Source organism: Salmo trutta, chromosome 14 (genome assembly GCF_901001165.1).
Source record: "Salmo trutta chromosome 14, fSalTru1.1, whole genome shotgun sequence".
NCBI classification, from domain to species: Eukaryota; Metazoa; Chordata; class Actinopteri; order Salmoniformes; family Salmonidae; genus Salmo; species Salmo trutta.
Window position 1 is genome coordinate 76512670 of NC_042970.1, and position 12384 is coordinate 76525053.

At 42.1% G+C, this 12384-nt stretch overlaps 1 protein-coding gene across 1 annotated transcript in view; it reads right to left on the bottom strand.

Annotated features, from left to right (window-relative positions):
* Positions 1 to 10983: 10983 nt before the first annotated feature.
* LOC115147878 (voltage-dependent T-type calcium channel subunit alpha-1I-like) overlaps positions 10984 to 12384 on the bottom strand; it is a 128494-nt gene continuing 127093 nt past the window's right edge. Inside the window, exon 38 of the mRNA XM_029690142.1 lies at positions 10984 to 11646. Within this exon, the coding sequence (XP_029546002.1) occupies positions 10984 to 11646 (663 nt within the window). The remainder of the gene's footprint in view (positions 11647 to 12384) is intronic.

A 12384-nucleotide genomic window follows, 5' to 3' on the forward strand; every position in this document is an offset into this window, starting at 1 on the left:
CCACTAAGCAAGGGGCACTATGAAGACCATGGAGCTCTCCAAACAGGTTGTGGACAGAGTTGTGGAGTAGTACAGATCAGGGTTGTGTTATAAAAAAATATCTGAAACTTTGAACATCCCACGGAGCACCATTAAATCCATTATTTAATATTGGAAAGAATATGGCACCACAACAAACCTGCCAAGAGAGGGCCGCCCACCAAAACTCACGGACCAGGCAAGGAGGGCATTAATCAGAGAGGCAACAAAAATACCAAAAATAACCCTGAAGGAGCTGCAAAGCTCCACAGCAGAGATTGGAGTATCTGTCCATAGGGCCACTTTAAGCCGTACAATCCACAGAGCTGGGCTTTACGGAAGAGTCAGAAAAAAGCCATTGCTTAAAGAAAAAGGTAAACAAACATGTTTGGTGTTCGCCAAAAGGCATGTGGGAGACTCCCCAAACATATGGAAGAAGGTACTCTGGTCAGATGAGACTAAAATTGAGCTTTTTGGCCATCAAGGAAAATGCTATGTCTGGCGCAAACCCAACACCTCTCATCACCCCGAGAACATCATCCCCACAGTGAAGCATGGTGGTGGCAGTGTCATGCTGTGGGGATGTTTTTGGAGCAGTTTTGCCTTGAAGAATGGCAAAAACCCTAGTGGCTAGATGTGCCAAGCTTACAGAGACATACCCCAAGATACTTGCAGCTGTAATTGCTGCAAAAGGTGGCTCTATAAAGTATTGACTTTGGGGGGGAGGGGTGAGTAGTTATGTATGCTCAAGTTTTCTGTTATTTTGTATTATTTCTTGTTTGTTTCACAATAAAACATATTTTGCATCTTCAAAGTGGTAGGCATTTTGTATAAATCAAATGATACAAAACCCCCAAAAATCCATTTTAATTCTAGGTTGTAAGGCAACAAAATAGGAAAAATGCCAGGGGGGTGAATAATTTCACAAGCCACTGTACATCAGGAGAATCACCATCCCCTTGTAACGCTCTGAGAATGTCAGAATTAAGCAATAAGGCCCGAGGGGGTTTAGTATATTGGACATACACCACAAACCCCCGAGGTGCCTTATTGCTATTATAAACTGGTTACCAACGTAATTAGAGCAGCAAAAATACATGTTTTGGCATACACGTGGTATACGGTCTGATTTACCACGGCTGTCAGCCAATCAGCATTCAGGGATCAACCCACCCAGTTTACAATCATTATTAAACATGTGGCAAGGCTATATAGATTCCTTCCCCACCCCACTATCACCATCCCTTCCGTTTATCTTTTATTTAAAATTAGAAGTCAAACTTTTTCATTGCCAATTAGAATATACAGTATAGTGTATAAATAGAACCATGTCTGACTCACTGAGTTAGCTTACGGGCTGTAACAGATGGTATAGCAGTCAGTGGATGATTCTTGTGTTTTCCGTGTCTTTGGGTCTCTTTAGGTCTTGACTAGGATCTGCTGTTGCTGCTTTAAAAGGCCGCTTGTCCAATCACTCATGGAAACAATTTCATTAACATATGTTCAGACATTTGTGCCTGTGCTTTAAATGAATGTGTGATCTGTGTACGCATGCAACACACATACACATGACAAATACACTGCTAATAAACACTCATTGAAACTTGAGATAGTCTTTTCTCATAAGCAATTTCAATGTATTTTTATTTTCATACAATACATTTATCAACGGAGTCAGGTACTGCAGCAACGCTACCAAGGAAGGGTTTGTGAAGGACAACATGGGTTTAACGTTCTAGAGTTTTCTTTCTCTTCTTTCTAACATCTCTTCTGTTCTATTCCAGTGGGAAATTACCATGTTTATATTGCCACCTGGCTTGATATTTACAATACATTTTACACATGTTCATCATTCAATCTTTGTATTTCTTCATTATTGCACAGTTTCAGTTTGGTGAACCGAAAAGAAGCGATGAAAAAAACGGAGGTTGCTTTTACTGTTCAATTGTACAAAGTAATATTATTATCAGATACATTAGGCTGTGTCAATGTTTTGATACGTTCACAATGATTGGACCTTATAATAATCTGTAGAGGAAGCAACTTTTAACGGGGGGAGGAGTCAACATTGTGGCCTCAAAATGCGTTCTGCCTTTCTAGGGAGTTTTTCCTAGCCACCGTGCTTCTACATCGGCATTGCTTGCTGTTTAGGGTTTCAGGCTGGGTTTCTGTACAGCACTTTGTGATATCAGCTGATGTAAGAAGGGCTTTATAAATACATTCGACTGATTGATTGAGGAAGTGGGAAGACAAACAGGAAGAGAAAATAGAAACAGATCTAGGAATAATGCCTGAGGTTGATCATGAGGTTTGTTGATGCTGTTAGATAGAGGTGATTGGTTGAAAAAGGTGTTATGCATATGAAGTCATTATGGAGCCCTTTCAATAATCTCTGCCTTAATACACAAACTATAGATTGTCCTTACACTTTTACACCATTTTAAATAAAGCACCGTCAAGACCAGACACATGGATCGTATATCTAGCCTTATACAGTAGATCTTTATGCAAATAAACCCTCCAATATGTCATCATTCCCTAAACATAGCAGCACTGGACCAGGCATACATACAGTACAGAACATGGAGTCTCTCTCTCTCTCTCTCTCTCTCTCTCTCTCTCTCTCTCTCTCTCTCTCTCTCTCTCTCTCTCTCTCTCTCTCTCTCTCTCTCTCTCTCTCTCTCTCTCTCTCTCTCTCTCTCTCTCTCTCTCTCTCTCTCTCTCTCTCTCTCTCTCTCTCTCTCTCTCTCTCTCTCTCTCTCTCTCTCTCTCTCTCTCTCTCTCTCTCTCTCTCTCTCTCTCTCTCTCTCTCTCTCTCTCTATATATATATATATATACACAATGGTCAATGTGCAAACGTGTGGGACATGGTGATTGACAAGATAAACAGATAATATGATGTCATACAGTCCTTCAGAGTGTAAGTAATGATAATGGTGACAATAAAATGGAAATGGTATAATGTAGTACAGTCCTTATAGGAAACTCTACTTCAACAACCTGGACAGCTGAAATGTCAATCGCAATAAAAGCGAATAACATTTAGTAGTGTTCGATGAAGTGCCATCTTGGCTGCCAGCCCATAACGGTGTAGTATGTTTGCGGACAGGGTGCATCCACAACAAATTGTGTCTGATAAGCCAAGTGGGATTGGCTACAAGACAAAGCATGTGGCACCAATACAAACACAGATTAATTGAAATTGCTTCTGAGCGGCTTGATTCGATTTTCCAATCCAACACGACTGGGCCAGACTCTTTCTCTCTGTCTCTCTCTCCCTCTATAGACTCTTTCTCTCTCTCTCTCTCTCTCCCTCTATAGACTCTTTCTCTCTGTCTCTCTCTCTCACTCTATAGACTCTTTCTCTCTCTCTCTCCCTCTATAGACTCTTTCTCTCTCTCTCTCTCCCTCTATAGACTCTTTCTCTCTCTCTCTCTCTCCCTCTATAGACTCTTTCTCTCTGTCTCTCTCTCTCTCACTCTATAGACTCTTTCTCTCTCTATCTCTCCCTCTATAGACTCTTTCTCTCCGTCTCTCTCTCCCTCTATAGACTCTTTCCTCTGATTCCTCTCCCCTACAAAAATAAATAGTTATCCAATTGTGGATGAGCCATTGACTTATCTTAGAAAAACACGTTCAGATGGATTCAGGAAGATCGTTAAGAGGATGGGGGAGGAGGAGTGACAGAAACGGAGGAGTACATGGGTAGAGGAGAAGAAGAGAGGATGGGGAGGAGGGTGACAGAAACAGAGGAGTACATGGGTAGAGGAGAAGAAGAGAGGATGGGGAGGAGGAGTGACAGAAACGGAGGAGTACATGGGTAGAGGAGAAGAAGAGAGGATGGGGAGGAGGAGTGAAGGGTTGAGGGGATAGGAATAGTATGTTCTTTCACTCACATCTCCTTTAACACCTGTGTTACTGTAGAAACCAGAACAACCACTATACTGCATCTAATGCTGCTGACCATGCAGGCGTCAAAGCAGGGTAGAAGAGTAAATATTGATGTGTCCAGTCCCTAATACCAGAGGACTTACCAAGTCAACACATTCTTCACTCTCCACTCAAGTTCTTGGAGATGACAGTACAACCTACCCAAGGCGCTTATGGCACAGTCACACCAATACACTCTGAGTCCTCAGTAACACCAATACACTCACAGTCAGTAGCCTAGACACTTGTTCTACAGATTCTACAGATGTTTGTGACTCATTCATTTGAGTCATTCTTTTTAAACAACTCATTTTACTGACTCGAGAGTCATTTCTGAATGACTCATTCATTTGAGTCGTTCTTTTTAAACAACTAATTTTACTGACTCGAGAGTCATTTCTGAATGACTCATTCATTTGAGTCGTTCTTTTCGAACAACTCCTTTTACTGACCCGAAAGTCATATCTAGGTGATTCATTCATTTGAGTCGTTCTTTTCGAACAACTCCTTTTACTGACTTGAGAGTCATTTCTGAGTGACTCATTCATTTGAGCCGTTGGTTTGACCTGCTGGCCTCAATGAGTCCTACAGCAAAGGAATGATGCGCTCCTCACCTGTCTGTCATATATGAGCTCACCACACCTGTCTGTCATATATGAGCTCACCACACCTGTCTGTCATATATGAGCTCACCACACCTGTCTGTAGAGAATACAAAGACATCAGAACTGATAAATGATCGCATGATGCAACAATGACTGCAATTCATTAATTATTGAATGTTACGATGGACACAGCTTTGTAGAACCAAAAACCTGCACAGCCTCTGCTCAACAAACTCAATCTCCAGAATCGTTTGGGGGGCAGCAGTTCTCCAACGATATTGTGCTGATCACCCTCACGGCAGTCAAGCAAAGCATTCCGCCAAGAGTCATTCACAATCTAGTCCGGCTGCGACCACAACTACACCTCATTTCAAATGTACCAAGAAATCAGTTCATTTGTATGCCTAGCAATCAACAAATGTACATTGTTTAAAGCACACGTTTACAAGTCTCAGTCACAAATGGCAGCTTTATTACTCTCCCTTTGGTGAACGACACATGAACAATCATGACTTATTGGAGTTTTCAGTTCATCGTTCACCAGTAAGGGATCCTGCATGCTTTGGGCATTACTGACTCAAATTAATGACATGAGTGGAATGATTGGTCCTCTTGGCTGAACACACACACACACACACACACACACACACACACACACACACACACACACAGCACCTCTCCCTTCAACCTCAATCAGACACACACTGACACCACACACAGACCAGATGAGAGAGGAAACCTCATCAATAATGACAATCATTTGCTTTCCATTATATTTCTCTTCACTGTGGTTTCAGTAATTGAAATAGGGGAGGGGATATCAAGTATCTTATTGGGCTGTACTAATACCACTTTGACTGCCTATTTGGCTAATGAAAAGCATACAGACATACACAACACACAACTCATTAACTCCTTGCACTATTCATGTACAGTACTTTAGGCGATGGAATATGGTCCTTATATGGTCATAAACCCTAAGCCTAGATAAGGAAATAGGCTGGTAATTGCATGTCTTCATCTACAGGCTCTTCGTTGCCATTCACCTCCATTAAACAAAGACTCCGAGACAGCAAAACAAAACACATGTAGAGGCTTCAGTGATTAATTGGCTATCTGAGCCCACCAGTTTGTAAAACCCACTAGTGTTGCATTGCAATATTTTTTGGGTTGAGGAATTCCAATTAAATTGAGAGAGTTCTTATCTTCTTATTTCTGTAAACAATGCTATCAAGTAGTAAAGCTCTTAAGTTTGGTCTTAGTGTGTGTGTGTGCATGTACGTATAATCCACAATCCCCTGCAACAAAACCTGAACCATTTAATAAATCACATTATGTTCCCACATGAATGCATTCTCTACAGTTCATAATGATCCATTTTTATTCACTTCTCTTTTCCCCACTTTGTTATGAAAACTGCTTTTGGATTCTGAAATGTGAATAGATTCCTCCCACCTTTTCTACATGATCATTTAAAAACCACCCAGGTTCATTCAACGGAACACAATATGAAGACAATCACATAAAGGCGCAAACTGGAATATTTGCAAGTGTTTTTGGAAATCAGTGATATATTCCCATTGGTTTGAGAAGACCAGTCAGACTGTAGCTGTAAATCAGCCTATTGTATCACACTGTGTAAAGTCGTCTAAACTCCATCCATTATAACCGATGGCACAGGTGTAGTCTATAACAGGCGCCTACCATCTTAATTAGTGTTTAATTAAGTCAATGTGACGGCTCAATCTGTCTGTCAGACGGAAGTCGCATCACCTCTACGCTACTTGTCAAGCTAAATCAATCAAGACACGCTAGATTACAGGTTAGCGTTAGCCGCAGCACTAACAGTGTAGGGAGATGGGGACGTTGGCTTGAACGATGCTTAATTACTGTTGACACATTAGGACCCCACGGGTGGTGTTGTCACTGCCTGTGTTCAAATGGCAGGTGAATAGACACCTCCATATGCTGCGTTGCTACCGAAGGGTCCTATAAGTGAGTGACACACACAGCAATGACAGCATGAATTCACACATCACATGCACTGTCTCCCCCCCCCCTCTCTCTATCTCTCTTTACTCTGAGGTGATGGCACTTTGCACAGTGTTAAACTGCATATCTATTCCATTATATCAACTGTTCTGAGATGTGAGAGAAGAGAGAACCTGTGTATCCTGAGGGTGACAACTTCAAAGGACCACCTCTCTCTCTCTCTCTCTCTCTCTCTCTCTCTCCCTCTCCCTCTCCCCCCTCCCTCTCCCCCTCCCTCCCTCCCTCCCTCCCTCCCTCCCTCCCTCCCTCCCTCGGTGTATCCCAGATGTCCATACTTACCCAGAACACGATTCAACATCAACCCTCTCCACTGCTGGCCAACATCTAACAAGCTAAGGCTGGGGCCATGCCAGCGAAGGTGTGTGTGTGTGTGTGTGTGTATACACACTACACACCTATCACCATCCTTTCACTCTCATTCATCCTATTCATTTCTATTCTTCCTTCTCTTGTGTTAGTCTGATCAAACACACCTAGTAACCTTTGTGCTGCTCTGTCTGTCTTTCTGTCTGTCTCTCTGTCTGTCTCTCTGTCTTCATCTAATTCAATAGAATGTGAGTACAGTACATCAAGGGCTTGTAGATTGCTGTGGACAGCTGTGTGTTAGTGGTTAAATGCCTGTTCACGTAAGCAGTCTTTTGATCAGACAGGTTCTCTCCAGGGGGCGGAGGGAGCCGCAGGTGTACCAGCGTATCAAGCTGTGTGTGTGTGTGTCTGTATGTGTGTGTGTGTGTGTGCGTGTGTGTCAATGTGCGTGCGTGCGTGTGTGAGTGAGTGCGTGCGTGTGCTTTTTGATCAGTCTGGTTCTCTCCAAGGAGGTAAACCCCAGGTGTACAAGTGTTAGTCTTGTCCCAAATGGCCCCCTTTTCCCAATATAGTGCACTACTTTTAACCTCAGGGTGTTATAGGGAATAGAGGGCCATTTGCAATGCAACCATAGATTGATGTTAAAAACCCTTTCAAATTTAGAGGACGAGACCCAGTCACAGAAAGCTAGTGTTGTTAGCACTTAATAGTGTTTGAATGAAGGCTAGGCTAGGCTAGGCTAGCTGATAATGTGCATGTTGCTGCTGAATACCAAGAAACCCACAGGAAAGATTGTGACTAGGATCAATGACTTTCATACATCTATTTTTTTACTTCAATTGCAGCCGTTTCCTACAATGGTGTAGTAGGCCATATCTCGGGCAGAGGGACGAACATTCACAAACACACACACTCATTCAAGCAGACAAACACACCTGCTGCTAAGAATCATACGCTTCTCTTTGATACTTATAGATGTCAAACACACTCTAGTGTTAGAAGCTGTGTGAGGAAGACTGTGATGCTACGGTTCATCATTTAAGACACTAAACAGTGAGACACGGCTCTGAAGACAGCAGGACATGAAAAACAGAGGAAAGAGAGGGGAGAAAATAAAAGAGAAGATAAACTGTCATCTGATATATCTCTGTGAGACTAAACAGCATCTAATCTGACGTGAAGAGATAAGAGATGTGTTCATTTCAGATACTGTTTCAAAGGCTTACTAAACAGCCAGTTTAGTAAACTCTTCTGGCCTCAAATCTTTTGAAATGTCTGAGAACAAAATATGTTTGAACATATGTAGTCTTGTCAAGTTTGTATTTTAACATGGTGTTAGCATCATGGAATGATAAGGGGCTTTAAAAAGCCGGCAAAGAAAAATCTGCTGTTTTTTTTAAGTAACCAATATGACATTTAGATTTGTGTGGACCAAGTGATTAAATCTGAAGCCAACTACAAGTGCCAAACCCACGGTTTCTCATTTCAAATATTTGTCAAAGATCTTACACTTGTTTCCACACACACACACGTCAGGGTCCTAAGAGACACTGAAGTTTCTATTTGATTTGATTATCTTTTAGCTTATGTCTCTGACTTGGCCTGTCTGTTTGTTGAGCTAGAACAACCAAGAGGAAGGCCGAAGGTAAATGAAGAAGGCTTTTTGAATAGCTGGAGTAGTTTGGAGCCCGCTATGTTTAGCGAGAGAGAAGAAGAACACCAGATATAGAGTTCAACACTGACACTGATGAATATGCATGAATACACGGGTTGGGTTTGTGTTATTTTCTAATTGTGATATTCTATCCTTACAAATCTACTCTCAAAATGACATACACATGTAGGCAGCACTAACAAACCTGCCCTTCGTCCTCACAATCAAAACATACAACATCCCCTGTGCAAGAGTATACTTTTCATTAAGTCATCACTAGGAATTATGCATTGAAACAGAGTTATCATTTGCTAGGTTTCCCACACAGCCGCTACTACGACGAATCAGTAACGTAATCGATTAACATTTGGGAGGGAATGAGACTTTGGGAGACTCACGAAAAGGTTCAACGGTTAACATGGGAAGATGAAAAGGGTCCGACATTCAAATGAATGATGACGCGTCCTATAAATAGGACAAGTCACCATGTTGAAGAATCAAGAATCTGTGGAGGTTAAGAAGCAAATCTACTTTTATGACTCTAAAATAAAATTTCACAAAAGAATAACAACATGCAACTTAGGGGGCGGGGGAAAAGACAAGAACAAAAGACATCCTCATCCTACCATCTTGGAATACACAGACATTCTAACACATCATAATTGAATGACCATTGAATCTCATTGGAGCCTATTGACATTTTACTGTAATACATAATAGCGATATATTTGAACCCTCTTGCCTGTCTTCTACCTATACCTGTGTCATATATATCTGTATGCTTCAAATATTGCATATCTCATACATGGGGGAAATAATATGTTAAATAAACGGGCTTTTCCAACATGGGTTTTTTAAAGTGGCACTTCGCTACTTTATTTAACCTGATATTCCTAATGTCCTTCCTGCAACATGCCAGTGTCCACATGGAGATATTAAATATGACGTTAGAAAATAGTGGAGTGCCCCTTTAATTCAAATGGATAATGAGAAAGAATGAAAGGGGATAAGTTGGACGACGAGCGATCGAGTGAGAGATTTGTTCCTCTCTGATCTCTTCCTGTCTTCAAGAAAAACCAAAACACTGCAGTTAAGGTGACATCTTTGACATCTTTGTGGTTGTGGTGTGTGTGCGCTTGTGTATTTATGTGACCATCTGAGTGTGAGCGTTGAAAAGAATATTTTAGAGATCCACTTCAGTGTTTTCTGTAATCCACCTGAGGTATACAATTTTCCTTCAAAACGTCGATACACAACGCTGCACAAATGTCAACAAGGGGGGGGGGGGGGACAAGAGACAAGAACTCCATTTTGTGAAACTGACCGGGACTTCATTTTACTTTGTGTTTCACCAACCAAGATGGCGTCCGATCTCGATCTCTCATTGAATATGGTGCACCTATCCAGTAGGGACAGGAGAGCATCATCTTCTCTGAAGCCCTTGGTTCATGGGGGATTCATGAGAACATGGCCTATTCCTCTATGGTACGGCATATGTTCTCATTCACTCCCCACGTCTCTTCACTATAGCTCTCACATATTGATTTTTTTTCCATTCAAAGGTGCCCTTTTGCTATTTCTAGTATTTCTAGATTAGCCTTTATATCTCACCCTAACACACACAGAGGGACACATCTGCATTCATACACATCCAATTTGTTTTATAATTAGAAAACCCATCAAATATGCAACCTTGATTTTCTTTCACCTATCAAATGTTAGTTAGCTAAAAGGAAAAGTTGGTAATCAATGTTACCTTATAGCTGTGAATTAAAAAAAACAACTCTGTACAAAGTCTCATCGAAAGGACTACAATCTGCTTATCTTAATAATAAGCATTGTCTTTTTTCAAGAAGACAAAAGCATTAGACTACCATTAGCCACTGGGCTATGCTAGCCCTGTTGTCAGTCACAGGAGCGTTAGCATTAGCCGCTAAGCTAAGCTAGCCCTGTTAGTCAAGGAGAACCCAATTGTTTTCTTTTGGAGTTTCATCAATGTTTGGAGTTTCATCATTGTTTCCGACAACGCTCACACGAAATTCACATTTTGGTACTTTTTTGTTGTTGATTTTCTTTGGGTGTATGGATGAGGGTGACTATGCTCCATGCAAGCCCAGAATTAGTATGTTTTTCAAGGGTCCTGTCATTGCTGTAGTCCTCTCAAAGAATATCCCTATGTCTCGGAAAATGAGATGCCTTGATTAAACTCCATTACCCAGAAGTCATTGTAATCCTCCACAAAATGTATACCAATCCCTCAGCTTCAATTTTCACCCAATCGTCATGGAAAGATGAGAACATGGACACCTCACTGACGAAAAAGAGAGAGAGAAAGAGGGAGGAGATGAGTTCACTGAACAGATATCAATCAAACACCTCTTGAGAAGAAAAAAAAGTTCCAACCGATAGATAAAGTTTCATCTGTTTTTCCTCGAGCCGGCATCCATCATCTGACTTGTACTTTTAACTCCAAACCCCGTCTCCCCTTCCTGTCCACCCCTCTTCTCAGTCCAAGGGTTGGTGAGGTACCCATGAGCATCTATCTCATAGTACTGTTGTCCATCTTTATTCCTGACAGAAAGATTTGCCTGGTCCAAACTCCCAGTGCTATTACACTTTTTCACCAGCGGGGGTGCCAGGGAGCTAGGTGACAGCAGTGACGTCAGAGACAAACTACTAAGTGTCTCTGATAAATGTTCACTGTTAAAAGCCTGACTGGATCCTTTGCCTCCTGTTCCTATCCCACAATCGTCATCTGAAGGGTCCATAGAGTCTTGCCTTGGGCAGCCGGGACTGGTGCTGCTGCCACAGCTGCTCTGGCTCCTCTGGTGCCCTCTAGTGGCTTGGAGGTTGAATGCGGTACTGTGGCCTCTCATTGAGGGGTGACCCAGCGATCTGGGGGTTTGTCGGGGTTCGTCGAGGTGAGGGAGGGGGAGAGGGCAGAGGAGAGGCAGGGCCAGGGAGAGTCCCAGGTCTCCTCGAGGGGGGGAGACGCTAAAGCTGAGACCTTCCTCCAGGGTGGTCTGGAGGCTGCCCTCGGTGCTGCCTGTGGCCAGGGACGAGTCACTGTGGGACAGGTGCTGAGGAAGGATAGAGGGGGTGGTGGGGTGGGGGGATAGCAAGGGGGAAAAGGAGAGAGAGCAGTAAGGAGAGAGAGAGAGAGAGAAGTGAAAGAAACAGAGAGATAGACAGTAAGAGAGAAAGAGAGAGAAAAAAAGTGAATGAGAGCGGGATGAAGTATTAAGCACAAGAACCAAGAAAACAGAGAGAGTCAAGTAGAGGAGGGATGACCTAGCTAATTAGTGTAGTGCTGTAGAAATGTACTGGAATAGAATCTCACAAAGCACTCCTGGAAATGACATAAACAAAACAAATAGATACAGAAAAGGTCAGTTACATGCTGTTGCCATGGTTACCTCTGAAGCAGAAGAAGAATATTGCTTGTTTTGTGTGCCATGAACAGAAAATGCACACTTAGCACCGTAGAAGACGATTTAAATGAAAAATATGGTGCTCTAAAGTCTAAATGGGACGATATAAAGGTCTGCATAAGAAGATGTATAATTCAACGTTGATGCACTCACTCCTTACAGATATGCCCATTTATTTTGTTTTATTCTATAATAACTGTCTCAACCATAGTGAGCATTCTGGAACAAAATGGCTGCTGTGCATCACCTGGATACTTCCCCTTCTGAGAATATAAAAGAGTTAGCTACAGTATATTGTAAATGTAATCTCTTATAGCAAGCATCCCCATGGACCTTAACTCTAGTGGAGTGTAGCTCTTACCAATGAGTGGAAAACAGCTGAATCTG